This window comes from Aythya ferina (genome assembly GCF_964211825.1).
Source record: "Aythya ferina genome assembly, chromosome: 3".
NCBI classification, from domain to species: domain Eukaryota; kingdom Metazoa; phylum Chordata; class Aves; order Anseriformes; family Anatidae; genus Aythya; species Aythya ferina.
Window position 1 is genome coordinate 4,417,592 of NC_140298.1, and position 14,219 is coordinate 4,431,810.

At 36.1% G+C, this 14,219-nt stretch overlaps 1 protein-coding gene across 1 annotated transcript in view; it reads left to right on the top strand.

Annotated features, from left to right (window-relative positions):
* Window positions 1-991: 991 nt before the first annotated feature.
* Window positions 992-14,219, top strand: part of LOC311433995 (protocadherin Fat 4-like) — a 43,956-nt gene continuing 30,728 nt past the window's right edge. The window contains exons 1-13 of the mRNA XM_084513747.1: window positions 992-1,217; window positions 3,355-3,426; window positions 5,981-6,141; window positions 7,344-7,388; window positions 7,772-7,867; window positions 8,211-8,300; window positions 9,033-9,143; window positions 9,878-9,994; window positions 11,149-11,239; window positions 11,724-11,836; window positions 12,103-12,276; window positions 12,719-12,847; window positions 13,114-13,269. Coding sequence (XP_084369873.1) covers window positions 1,148-1,217; window positions 3,355-3,426; window positions 5,981-6,141; window positions 7,344-7,388; window positions 7,772-7,867; window positions 8,211-8,300; window positions 9,033-9,143; window positions 9,878-9,994; window positions 11,149-11,239; window positions 11,724-11,836; window positions 12,103-12,276; window positions 12,719-12,847; window positions 13,114-13,269 — 1,425 coding nt within the window. The 5' untranslated portion in view covers window positions 992-1,147. The remainder of the gene's footprint in view (window positions 1,218-3,354; window positions 3,427-5,980; window positions 6,142-7,343; window positions 7,389-7,771; window positions 7,868-8,210; window positions 8,301-9,032; window positions 9,144-9,877; window positions 9,995-11,148; window positions 11,240-11,723; window positions 11,837-12,102; window positions 12,277-12,718; window positions 12,848-13,113; window positions 13,270-14,219) is intronic.

Below are 14,219 nucleotides of genomic sequence, written 5' to 3' on the forward strand. Positions count from 1 at the left end.
AGAAAAAGGGCTGCTTTAGATTTGCTCTAGTAATAACATCACAGAATACATAAACATGGCTGAATGTGGTGTTCAAAAGAGATGGTGCCCATGATTAAACTTGTAATACTTTCATGCCCTTCTGCTTTAACTGCTCCCACACTTCCATTGCGATTACTTAAGGCTAAGAAAGCATAATGATGATTTTATTTTTAATTATGTGCAATTTTATTGTTTGGCATTTCACTGAAGCTAATTACTTTTGTATCCATGGTGACAAAACAAGTGCTGGCACAAACACAAACACCTTGCTTTAGCAGCAGTTTTCTTACTGCGTAATTAATTGTCCCTTAAAATTAAAGGTGTATGTACCTCCAGTTTTGAAACAAACTTCATGACTGACCAAATCATTTGTAGACTTTGAAAGTCTCCTGCAAGCTTTTAGTGTCTCTCTTTTTCTTTTTTTTTTTTTTTTTTGTGTGTGTTTTGTTTTTCTCAGAGAAAACTTAATTGAAGTCAAATGTGGACTAAAATGAAGTCAGACTGCCGGCTGAACCTATTCTGAACATACAAGCTATCTGTAAAACACTAGGTACATTTCAGAGGTGTCTGTTCTCATCACATCACACAGGAACTACTACTGTTCTCCTAACAGCAACTTTATATTTATTCCTTGTGGAACAGGCTTGTGAGAAAATAATCTACCATTATTAAGAGATCAAAAGGGGCAACATTGGATCCTTTGCTATTTGGCACACTCTATTTAATTATCTTTTCCAGGGAATACATATGTTTATCTCCTATTGGTCAGGACATCTTGTGAGTACTAAATTGCAAATTCATTCATTTTTATCTCTATATTAAATACTAAAATTAAAAATGGTTTCTGTTGTTTGTGCTGTAGCACAAAAAGTGCTATTTCCTTGTTGGCTTATTTTTATTGCCCAAAAGGGACTTTGATCGCAGAGGCTGAAGATGATAAGGGTGTTATATAGTCTGTGGGTTTTTCTCAGAGGCTTACTGCTGTCTTTTCCCTTGTCATTGAAGCATTTGTCAAGATAGTTGTGAACTTCTGATATAGCAAATGAAATGATTCTTTACAAATATTGTATATGAGAAAACAACCATCTGTTTTGGCCTTCAGTAGTGTATTTTTTCTGCAGTGCTTATGGCGCTTTCAAGATCTGTGAGTTTTGTTTTGATCAGTTGGGTTACGTTCACCTGTCTTGATGCACAAAGTAAGTAATGTTATTTTTATAAATGTCTATGATTCTAGACTTGTTTTTATTGAAACAAGACAAAATTAGATTTATTAATTAATTAAATTTTAAGTTAAATTAGATTAATTACTGTCCCAGAGTTTTAAAATACTTTGGTCTGTTGATGGATAAAGCAATGATATCTGATTGAGCAATCTTCTTGATGCCTATGGAACTGGACTTTACGAGGCTCTGTGACCACAAATTGAAAACCATTGTTATTGTATGTATGGTGGGCTTTTACAAGTTCTTGTTGAACTTCAAGGTTTCATTATTTTCTACCTGCAGCTGACATTGAATACGATACCTAGACTGAAGCTGAGTATGGTGAGGTGTAGTTCTGAAGTTGGGTTCACTTGTATTCCTTTCTGATGCTGTTCTGTTAAATTAGATTGGAGTAGTTACCACTTCCGTGCCTGGTATTCTTAGTACTGGTAATGACTCCATTAAAAGCTCTTTTCCAGAAAGCGAGAACTGTGTCATCCGTAGCTAAATCTGTGTGTGGAAAGAGGGTCTGAGTGCCTAAACAGAATTTTAGTCCTTCAGACTTTCTCTAGAAACTTCACAACAGTGAAAATACTGAAGAGTCCTTCCCTTCTCAGGGAAATTCAGGTTGGGTATTAGGAAACATTCTTCACCAAGAGGGTGGCTGGGCTCTGGGGCAGGTTCCCCAGGGAACTGATCACAGCATCGAGCCTGCCAGTGTTCAAGAAGCATTTGGACAGTGCTCTCAGACATAGGGTCTGATTTTTGGGTGGTCCTGTGTAAAGCCAGGAGTTGGACTTGATAGTCCTTGTGGGTCCCTTCCAACACAGGACTCTTTGTTTCTGCTTGGTTCCAGGGAATTGCCAGGAATGGCTGAGCAAAACTTTTTCTTCTAGGAGAAAAAAAATGAGCAATACAAGCTTTTACTTTATTATTGAATTTCCTTTATTAAGCTGCATTGTAACATTTAAACCAATTCCAAGCTTCCAGCTTTCTGATCTTTTTCAGTGGTACACAGCCTTGCTTTCCAAAGTAGGCTTTTCAATATGTAGATATGGAGGCAGCGAATTACTCCTGTGAACAGCAGCTACTCATTGTAGAAGTATTCTTTAGGAGTTCAGTTACTTGTGTAAAAATCTGTCCATTGCTCCCTTATAAAAGAGATTCTGTAGGGTGGTGCAAATCTGAGGGCATCAGCCTAATGGGCGGAAATAGTCCTCTATTTCTTTTACTAGTTATTGATTTGAATACACAGTAAGAGTGACAAGGAGAAGAGCAGGGACATGCTTAATATTGATGCAAGCCCACATTAGGCCATGAAAGATGGATGCACAAGTATCCATCAGAACATAGCTTGTGCTACGGCAGCTTTGCTGAGTAATTCTGCCCAGGGAAGGAGGAGAAAATCTGGTGTGACTTCTCAGTGTATATTTGTAGATCTAGAAAAGAAGTCCATCCCTTTTTATCATTTAGAGGATATGTAGAGAGGGTTCAGTGAGATATGGTGTAAATCACTTAAGAAAACTACTTCTTGGGATAAAACCATACTTTAAAAGGGCCATCTGCTATAAAAAATTAAGGAGTATAAATTTCAGGCAAATCAGTACCTTTATCCTTTTTTTCTTGCTAACAATTCAATGGTGAATTTGTTTGTCTTTAAAGCTTCCTTGGGAGTAGAAAACATTTGCAAGGACATGGTCCAGAAGGAGTTTTGGTTATGATTTCCGCAAATGTTCAGTAGGACATTAATATACAGTGATTCATTATCGTTAAGCAATAAAGTTAAAGTTTCACTCTGGTCAAGGTGCAAAGGAAGGACAATTCTCTAACTAGTCATTTTCTCAACCTTTTTTGATAGCTATTTCTCTTTAGCTTAAGCTCTTAACTGAAAAAATTGGCAGGGGCAAGGATAGATTGGGGCCAAGCCACCAATATTCATCTGCTCCAAATAATGTTGTGTTGTTTTAAACTCTGAAAATTATGCCAACCTACCACCATGATAAATCTTTCAGATGAATTTAAATCAGTGTGTACATGTTCTATATAGCATGAGACTTTTTTTTTATCTCATGCAATTTCTGGAAATGATCCCTCTGTGTCATTTGTAAGTAACTTTTCATTTCCTTTTTAGAAAACACGACTATAGACTGTGACACAACACCCACTCCACTCAAGCTGCCAACCTTGCTTGATAAATACACAGGTAAAATCATTATTAGATCCTAAAATTCTCTGATTTGGTCTCTAATGCACATAGTACTTTAATGCTTCACATGACCTGTAATTGATAGTAAAACTGTTATTATTATTATTATTTGTTTGTTTATTTATTTTTTACAATAGTCTTCATGGCTGGATGCAGCAGCAGCCTAGGTGGCATACTGCTCCCTGCCAGTGGTGAATCGGTGCCTGCAACAATGGGAAAGTTCAGATGAAATTCGGTCTCTAATATGCTTAGTAAAGTAAATAAATATATATAAAAATTAAAAAAAAATAATAATAAAATTCTCTGTTCTAAGGATCTCACTGTCTGCATAGCCATAGCAGGCAAGGATGAAGGAAGTAAGTATAGAATAACATAGAGATGTTTACAGTTCACACTGCCCAGTCAGCCCACAAAAGCTGATCTCTTCCCTCTGACTTCAGGAAGAACCACAGCTCTGCTCCACTCCTGGAGCCTGTTCTGCTTCAGACTGGAGCCTTTCTGTAGGCTAATTTTTGGTTTGTTAGGGACAGTAGGGAGAGTAGATGGGATGCAGAAGAACAAGCAGGCTTACAGTACAGGGAACTCCAGGATCAATGCTGTCTGCTCCACGTATTTGCATTTTCTATTCTAGTTTTGTGCGTTAGTGTAGCGCGCTATTATTCCACCATTATTGATTATTTAATTTGTGCCACCTGATGGGGTTAACATTAATTTACCCCCACGTTTACTGTGCTTCCTTACCCTGTCTGGCAAGGTGTGCCTGTGCCTTGGAGACAAAATCACACTTGAGGAAGTACAGCAACGGCGTGTGAGCACAGGGGAGAAGAGGAGTAGACAGGATGTTGGTGGGGTTTATTTGTTTGCTTTATTTTTTTTCTGTGTGTCTGTGGGGGATATTTATGTTGCAAATGCAGAACAGGGCATAACTCCATCCTTCCTTCCACCCCTGACCAGAGAGGTTATTGCTGTTACGTAAAGGGTAGTGCTGTTATCTGTGATTACCTCTGTGTTACAGGCGGTCAAGATTTGTTGTGCCTAACAGGTGTACAGTGATTTCACAAGGCAAAGTCTAGGTTGTGGCAGAAGCACACCCTTCAGGATATGTGGTAACTCTTAGGACCTCAAGGAAATATGTACCAGGCCCATATTGGATGTCCACAGGCAGTCTTAAATGCTTCTGGCTTTCAACAAGATACAGAAAACACCATTCAGAGTAGTGCTTTTTTTTCAGCCAGTGTAGAAATGTTTTTGTAAGGGCATAACTGCTGTGTCTGACTCTAGCATGGGGATAGAAAGAAAAAGAAATGCCCTGCACCCTGAATCTCCTTCACTTAGTTTTTAAACAGCTAGCAATAAGTTTGGCCCTTTGTGCATATCATATGAATAAGTATATGTGCTGACTCAACTGTAATGAATAACCAAGAGGGAAAAACAGCTTAAATTATTCTAAGCACTTCCTAATTTGCTAGTATGTGGCAGTCTTTTTTCTGGACAGAATGCTATTTGTGAGGCAGCTACTTGATGTTTCTTGTCTAAATGTATGCAACTCTGGATGGAAGATTAGACAGTATGTCACCAAGCTAAGAGAGGTTTTGTTTTCAAAGAACTATTTCTTCCAACAATTTCAACAAAACTGCATGCAAGAACGTGATACATTGCACCACTGCAATGCTCCTGAGACACAGCCCAATTGTGTTCTGTGCTTATTGTCATCTGGCTGGACTTTATCCTTGCATGCAGTTATAGCCCAGTATCTTTGGGCTGGTACCCGAGAATGTTCCAGGCACTCCCTGCTGTTGGAGGAAGACGAGCTGTTTGTTTCCTTCCTTGCAGAGCAGGATAACGAGTTTGCATGTGGGGGTTAGAGATGGGGCTGCTACAGTAACATTGCTGGCCTAAACTGGTAATGATGAAGTACAAAAATAATGGAGTGAGAAAAACTTAACTAGCAAGTTTCCTGAAGATCACAGAAGATATTTGAGATGTCAGGAAAGATTTGGGAGAGGAGAGGAGAGGGATTTTTTTATTTTTTTTTTTCAATCCAGATCACATATTCTTTGAGAAGACAGGTATTATTTCATAAACAAAAATGTCTTGATAAATATGAGGAGGAGAGCTTTAATAAAATACAGTAACACCACACTGGATCGTTTACAAGAATTCATTTGAAACACACTTTCAAACATCTCTTTAACAGAGATCTCTTTAACAAAGCAAGTAACATACTCGCTACCAAAACAATAGGAAGTTTAATCAGAGTCATGATAATTACAAATAACAAATTCTAATATTTTCAAGACAAGAAATGTTTGGTTGTAGAAAAATTGCATTTAAAGTGATTCAAAGGTTGTGGTATTCAATGTTTCAGTATTTTGTACATATAGGAATAGATTAAAGGAGAAGACATATACTTACTATTCTGAATCAAAATCAACCTTTAAACAACAAGGCTGAATCCAGATTCACACTGGATTCTGTCTGCTTGCTAGATGGAAATAAATTGATCTCACTAATTAGGTAGCAATCTGATTTATTACATTTTCTCTTATAGGTGATATAGAATGGATTACAAATATTCCACCCAACGTAAATTTGAGATTAGGAGAATATTTGTTCCCCGAACACTTACCGTATGTGGACCTAGTGCACGTTCCTGGTTCTACTAATGCAACAGTGAAGACTCGTCAGCCACTGGATGTTGATGTTCTTGAGGTAATCCTTTCTCTGCATGTAAAATCTAGATACAAATGTTTTCTCTACAGGTGAGAAAAGCAGTCTAAGGCATAAATCTTACGTATTCATTCTTTCATGATACTGGTGGTTGTTCCAAAAAATTACTCATCTGAAATAACAACATAGACTTCAGTGTCTACTTCTCAGTAGTATCTATGTTAAATTCCTTCAATTTCCTGTAGCCGTAAATCTCAGTAGGATCTGACAGTCAAGATGGTTCTTTAAGAGAATTTTGTAATAAAAGTTGTAAATACTCGGTTAAGATAGGTGTCATTTTTCCTAATATTTATCTCCTAGTAACACGAATTATTTGATCAAAGTGGGACAAATCAGATATAATTTGGTAAAAGGCAATCCTTAATCCTATGAATATTTATATAAACATTTAACTGCACACAAAAATAGATCGATTGGCCTCTGTTTGCTGATGTGCAAAAGGAATCAGTCCCCTTCTTCCGAGGCCATGCTTGCTCTGTAGGACTACCAGTGATCTATAAAGTAATACTAATGTTTTTTCCTCAGTGAATTTGCCTCTGAACATGAAACTTGTATAGTTCTGCAGAGTAACCCGAGGCTGCTTTTTGTACAAGTATTATTTCAGACCAGCACTGGACTTGGCAGGATTCAACCATACAAAACTCACAGTTTTAAAAAAACAGCATTACAATTGAGATTTCTAATTGATGAAAATATATTACAATATTAACACTTTCATTGCTCATTTGGATATTTTTCTAAATGGACTAAAACATTTTCTTGACAACTTTATGACACTTTTTATGCTTGTTATGAATATTGTCCATTTCCCTGTCAATTTTCTATTAGGGAGAATAGCCAGGATATGGCTGGTGAGATCTGCATGGACAAATGCCAGTAGTACATGTAGATGAATGGCAGCCAGTTAAACATTATAATTAATAATCTGTAATGAACTTGCAGTATATTATAAACAATTGGTTTTGGTACAGCATATTGAAATGTAAACCTCAGTTAAAGTATGCTCATGTAACAGAATCAGATGAACAATTCACTGTCAGCTCAGCATGGCATGTCTGAAGATTCAAGTACTAGAAGTGGTTTTGTATAACTTTACAATGTATATGTTGACATAAAGATTCTTTGACAAACGTATTAGGAATTAATTGATGATATTATTCATTTGCTCGTTTGTTAATTTTTAGAGTGCCAATCTCTTTTACGCTGTTGTTTGCCAAAGAACTGGAATGGTAAGTAAAAGTTTTGTAATCAACAGTATTTTTTGTCTAAGTTTAATCCAAACTATTATTTTCTGAAATACTATTTCATTTAAAGGTATCATGCAGGGAGTTAAGAACATCTTATAGAAGATATGTTTTTTAAAGTTGCCAATTGGAATGAGTGTTTTTGTTCTCAGGTAAATTAAAAAAAAAAAAAAGTTAATTTCAAAGTATTTCACAAAGTTTCTACTGCACTGTTAGAAGTGGTAGTCTGACTCTTTCATTACAGAGTTTTTAAAACTGAGGGATTGTCTCTTTGAAGGTCTCACTTTATATGATGAAGTTAAATATTAGTTGTATGCTGCTGCCTTATTGCTGTCACTTCTAATGTGTCTTTTGTTTCCATTATGAAGTCTGAGGTAGTGAATGCACGGGATGTATCATTACAAGATATTAATGACCATTCTCCAGAATTTCTGCAAAGTCAGTATAACACTTCAGTATCCGAGGTGGGTTACAGCACCTGTTAATAATTTTTCATGTGGTGTTTTGAAATTACTTTCTGGGGCCAAAACATGTAAGGTTCTAATGCAACCACATAGATGTTTAATAATTATCTGCATACTCATGTGACTTTCCTATACCTTCATATGAGTGTGGAACAGAAAGGCTGGGCTGCATGCACTCTTACTTGGAGGAACTGGGTGAAGAAGGAACATTCAGCTATCTGATCTAAAGTGGAAATTGGAAGTAATTTGCATGTGCTGAGGGGTGGCTAAGTTTTCCTGATGGAAGTTAGGAGGGATAGCAAAAGGGAGTTGTGACCAAACACTTGATGATCTTTATGTCTAGGTATCTGCAATAAATTTCACGGTTATAAAAGTGGAAGCTCGGGATAAAGATTTCTCATCTGATTTCAGCCTTATTACTTACAGTCTTTGGGTGAGTATCCTTTGTTTATCTGAGACTGTGAACACCAGTCTACATTTATAGCCTGGTACCTGATTCGAGTATAGCATCTTGTACTGTAATGTTATTATTACAGATCAGCAAAATTCTGTCATCAGAAAGACCACTTAAAATTAGGATAGTGTGATGACCACAATAACTTGTACCGCAAGACCAGCATAGCATGCAGTGAGCCCTGAATCTGTATATTAAAGTTTGAGAAATGTTTTGTGGTACTATCCAGCTACAGCTAAGGAACATTGTGGTACTTCTTAGAAACAGGAGTGAAACGGTTTCCCCTCTTTCTGAATTTTGTGCCAACAAGATTTCTTGTTGATCTTTAGTCCTGATGAGGTATAAATGTAAACCATTAAAAAAAAAGATTATCTCAACCAACTTCAGGTATCTGCTGTGGAGTTCTCTGCATCCGAGCTTGCTGTTTCTGCTTCTTTTATAGTTTATGATGCCATTTATCTGATCTTGAGTTCCTGACCATAGGATGTGATAAATCGGATAAAAATTCTAATGGCACTGAGGGGAGAGGCAATAGAATGTGTTGAAGAGGGTCTGCATATTTTAGAGGTGGTGTTAGGCAGAATCTCTGGTGTGTCGTCCCCCCCCCCCGCCCCTTTTCTTAAAGGATACTCCAATAATAAAGGTGGGAAGAGAAAAGAAAATGTATTTCATTATTAATCGTGTAAAACGTGTGATTGATTCATTTTTCAGGGACCAAACTCTGATTACTTTTATATAAGGGAAGGAGATGGAAACATCATGGTGAATAAAACTTTAGATTACAACAAGATCAACCATTTCAATTTAACAGTCCAAGCAAAGGTATGTTCTAAAATAAAATAAAATAAAACAAAACAAAACAACAAAAAACGAACCAATATATTATCTAATATATATAATATAGTGATATTTCTGTTGTTATAACATCCTGGTTTCTATAAATCTACAGCTTAGGGAGTTTCTAAACCAAAAGTTCTGTCTTCGTTTTGGCTCATACTGCAGGCAAAGTAGCACGTTCTTAAATATTTAAGCCCCCCTTGAATCTCCCCTTAAATATCAGCCCGAGTTTCCTTCTATGTCCATTTCTTTAAGTATGTGTCTAAGTACATTTATTCTTTGCTATTCTATCATATATTCACCTGGTCACTCTGGCACATCTAACATCCTGTTACTGCTGTAGCTTACCATCTACAGCCTTTTTCTGTGTCTTTTTGAGATTTAAATATGCATTTGCCTTCAATGCCTTTTAGGAGTAAAAAAGAAATAAGTCAACAAAAAATCATTGTCTAGGAAATGGTACAGCTGCAGTACATGTACTGTTACTACATCCTAAGTACTATTCTGTAATACATTCCCGATACAAAATTAATACCTAAGAACAATTACCTTTTGATAGTATTATTAATATAATTGGAAGAATTTGATGAAGTGAGAGTTCTTATAATAGGAATGTAGGCATTACAAAGCACAAGTATTAATATTCTGCTGTAGTTTCCACTGAAAAATTGCTCTTTCATCACAATGTTTCTTATTTTCTTCTTTCTCTTGGAATGTAGGAAAAATTTGGAACTAACAGTGATAATGCCTCAGTAATAATTAATGTACAGGATTATGACACATTGAACCCCTATTTCAGACAATCAATGTACAATGGAACAATCAAAGAAAACAAGGTAAAAGCTTTTCACTGAATGCTGCAAATGTAAATAGATTTATTTAGAGAGAACACAGAGTTTTTCTCTCAAGGAAAGTTTCTCTTTGAGCTGCTTAAGATTGAGGGTTAATGGAAGGCTGCTTTGATTTGTACCAACTGGTGAGTCCCATCAACAGTAGGCCTCCAAGTACCAAGTAGAGAGCCTACATATTAAATGAAGTATCAAATTTTCTTCCACAGAAACAGATTCTTCTGTGGAGGGAAAAATAAATAAATAACAGAAGTCGCGACAGGGCTTGTACTGTAAACTTGGAAGGGTGATTGACTACCCATCAGTCCTGGAGTTAGCTGCCTGGTTTCAGTTTTAGATAATGTAATTCCCTCATACTTTATTACAATCAAGTAAGCAAAATAAGAATCTGAATTGTAAGCTGAGGTTTAGATTATATTGTATTTTTTTTTCTATATAGGGAATGTTGTAATTTCTATTTGGAATGTATTTGATTAATTCATGCTTCTGTATATATTAACAAAACAAAATCACAGTGCAGCATTATCAAAGTAATACACTAAAATTAAAATAGATCATTATTATTTGTATTATTTCTTTATCATTATCTCCATGTTAATCTATTTTAAACCACAAATGCTTTTGGTGTTATACCTTTGGTGACCCTTTTGCTGGAAGTTCAACTTTAATTATCTGAAAAGAATCCTTTTGGACCTTCTAAAATGGTTTTATCTTTAAAACAAACTGTTGCTTTTATTAGGGCTATAGTGTAGACTCGCATATTGTTTTCCCAGAGAGCAGTGGAATTGAGACACTGAGTGTCGCTAACATGAATTCCATCAGTGACTACTGCTACAAAGTCTGGTGCTTCTTAAAGCAAACATGGTATATCCATCAAGTATTTTGCTCATTATTTCACTTGGTAAAGCGTGTATGACAGACAGATTTATTTATTTTTTTCTGGATCCCAGTGATTAAATCATAGAATCATAGAAATAGCTTGGGTTGGAAGGGGCCATCAAAGATCATCCAGTCTAATCTGATCAGGTTGCTCAAAGCCCCATCCAACCTGACTTTCTTAAATCAAAATTGTGACTTAATTAATGAACACATTTAAGTTTCTGTGTATTATTTTTAGTTAATCAGCTGTGTATGTTTTCTAGGTGGGTCTTGTGGCTATTCTCCCAGAGCAGATATTTGCTGCAGATGGAGACTTAGGTATAAATGAAACAGTGGTTTACAGCATCAAATTAGGTAAGAGCTTTTCTTTTCATCTAGATATTCTGAAGATATGTCTGCTCTGAAAGAACTCTAGATATTTCTGCTCTGAAAGCTGAGTTAGCTTAATTTCAGTCATTATAGCAAGGTCTAGCTGTTCAAAAATGTTTAGATGTTCTTTACATCCTGCCAGTAAACAATTCCTGATTCAAAGTGTAAGTCAACTTAGATGCTTCTATTCAGAATTTCCATTTGAGACCATCTAGAAATATCAATTTCATAGGGACATTTTCCTTCTGACAGAACTGTTAAAAGCTTATGAGATACTTAAATTTGAGACTCTTGAAGTATAAGTGAATTTCTTAAATTGGACAGAGCGTTTGAAGGGGGAAAAAAACAAAAGCCTGGAATGTTTGCTCATTTTTGCTATGGTTGAGAAGATAACAGTCAGAGAAGGAACAGATTGGACTTACTGTTGTAGTTCATTCTCATTAACCCACAGTATTTTCTTGCTTTTCAGTGAAACCCCCAGCCTATGACAACAGCTTTTCAATCAATGCTGATAGTGGAGTATTGGAAGTAAAGACTGCAGTTGACAGAGAACAATGTCCCTCTCTTGTTGTGGGCATTACGGTAATTATTGTTTTACAGTTCACTATGTTAATAATGAGTCTCCATTTCATACATAAACTAGTATCAGAATCCATGTTGCTGTTAATAGTGTATAACATGGTAATGTTAAGGGGCAGTTGGCATCAAGGCTTCATTACACATGTCATTTAAAACATAGGATAAAGGGTGCCTTCGTTCACTGAACATATATGATCTCTTTGTAGTAAGGTGGAATGGCTCAATGTTATCTGGGTATGGAACTAACAGCTACAAGCCCTGTTTTCTAGGCAGCTCAGCAGGACAATAATCTCAAAACAGCTGATGCAATAGTGCTGGTTACTATTGAAGATGAAAATGACAATCCTCCAGAATTCTCAAAGTCAAGCTACAGTGTCTCAATTCCAGAAAATTTGCCAGATGGGACTCAAGTTCTCAAAGTAACAGCTTCTGACAAAGATGAGGTAAAATGACAGCATAGTTATGGTTGCTACAAATACTGTACTTCTGAAATATACCATAAAATGCACTGTATAGGTATAGTGAATAGTGCTATAGATATTACTTCTGACTATCTCAATATGTTTAACCATAACAAATTAAATTTAACTTCTTTGAGAGGGAGAGTAATGCATCCAAAGAGTAAATTTTGTCTGGTTAGGGAATGAAACTCCTCTGGTTTGCATAAGGTCCCAAATATGAAAGTACGGAAGTGCAAAGTGGACACAAAACTGCAAGTGGCCCCCAGCCTTGGTGATGCATTTCTTCCAAGTTGCCTACTCCTCTTTTTGTGGAACCAAAAAACTCAATTAAATCAGAAGGTTAAATGCTCTCCACCTGGAAAATAAGAAGAAAATATTCTAAGTGTTTGTCCTGTTTAATAACAAATACCATTTCTGTTTCCAGGGAGGCTTCCAGGGAACATTCAGTCTTACTCCAGCTGACAGTCCATTCCAGCTAGGTCGTGATGGGGTCCTAACTGTGAGGAACTCCACACTGTTGGATAGGGAGAAAACACCATCTTTTCATCTACAGGTATTAAAAATAAGCCTCCTCCTTTCCAAAGCAAGCTGAAGCAAGCAAGTGGTATCTAATCTGTCATGCAAAAAGGCTGACTCTCACTAAAGTGAATCAGCAGCTTGTTTGAAGAATCAAATCTAGACTTTGACATTAGAATTATCTGGAAGGAAATACCAGTACAGTGATGCAGTTTATGTGGCTTATAATTGCTGTTCGTCTTTCTTACTATTTTTAGAAAATGTGTTTGAACAAAGCAATAATTTTCCTGCGTCATTTTCAAGGTCACTGCTACAGATCATTTGCCACCATACCATAACGCACAGTCTACAATCAGCATCATCTTGCTAGATGAAAATGACAACACCCCGACCTTTACAGGCACACCATATAAACAAGTTATTTTCATCAATATGTCTGCAGGAATGTCCATTCTTCAGGTACTAGAAGTACTAAATAAAAATGTCGTTTTTGTTAAAGTTGAATGTATGCACAAATCCTTGCGTCAATTTGTATTCTGGTCCTTTTGAATAAGGGATCTTTTCTGAACTCCTCTGAGTTTAAAAACAGTCTACCTTTAATTTAAAAACTTACATATTTTGGTGTTTTGTAAGCTCAGTGTCGTGGATGCTTTTATCATATATGAGGTTAGGGAATGAATGATAAAGGACTTTTTTTTATATATTAGATTCTGAATTCCACAAACATGAGACAGAAAATATTAATCTTGGACTTGGGTGTTTACAATGTGTTTAATGAAAACTGAATGTGACTGAAGTACAGAAGATGATATAATTGTAAAATTTGTTGAAAGGCAGCTTAATGCTGAAGCATTGTAGATAATTTGTAGATACAATCTACTTTTTGTAAGAGGGTAAATTAGCTAACCAAGCAAAACAGGGGAAACCAAGATTAAAAAGATTTCAAGAGGTGAGATGTGTAGAGAGTCAGAATCAAAAGTCATACCCAAGTATACTGACTTAATGGCACCTGATGTAATCTCTTGAGCAATCTACCTCCAGTGACTTTAGAATTGCTATGAAGCAGACCTTCTGAAGTATAAGCCTGGTGTCATTCATATAAATTTCATACGTGCAAGATTTCACTCTTGCTGCTGGAACGACAGTGGGTGTGCATCAAAGAGCAAACTTTCTTAGTGAGTTTTAACCCACCGATCACACAGGAAATAGATAAAGGCATAAGCGAATATTAATATTGCTATTTTCTGCTGGTTTTACTTGTTTGTTTATGTATGTATATATATATATTTTTTTACTATAAATCAGGGAATAAAAAAAAATGATACTAATTTGTAAGTATCTGCTACATAAATAATTTTATCTGCAGACTACACAGGAATAAGGAATTATGTGTTTCTTTATAATAGCAT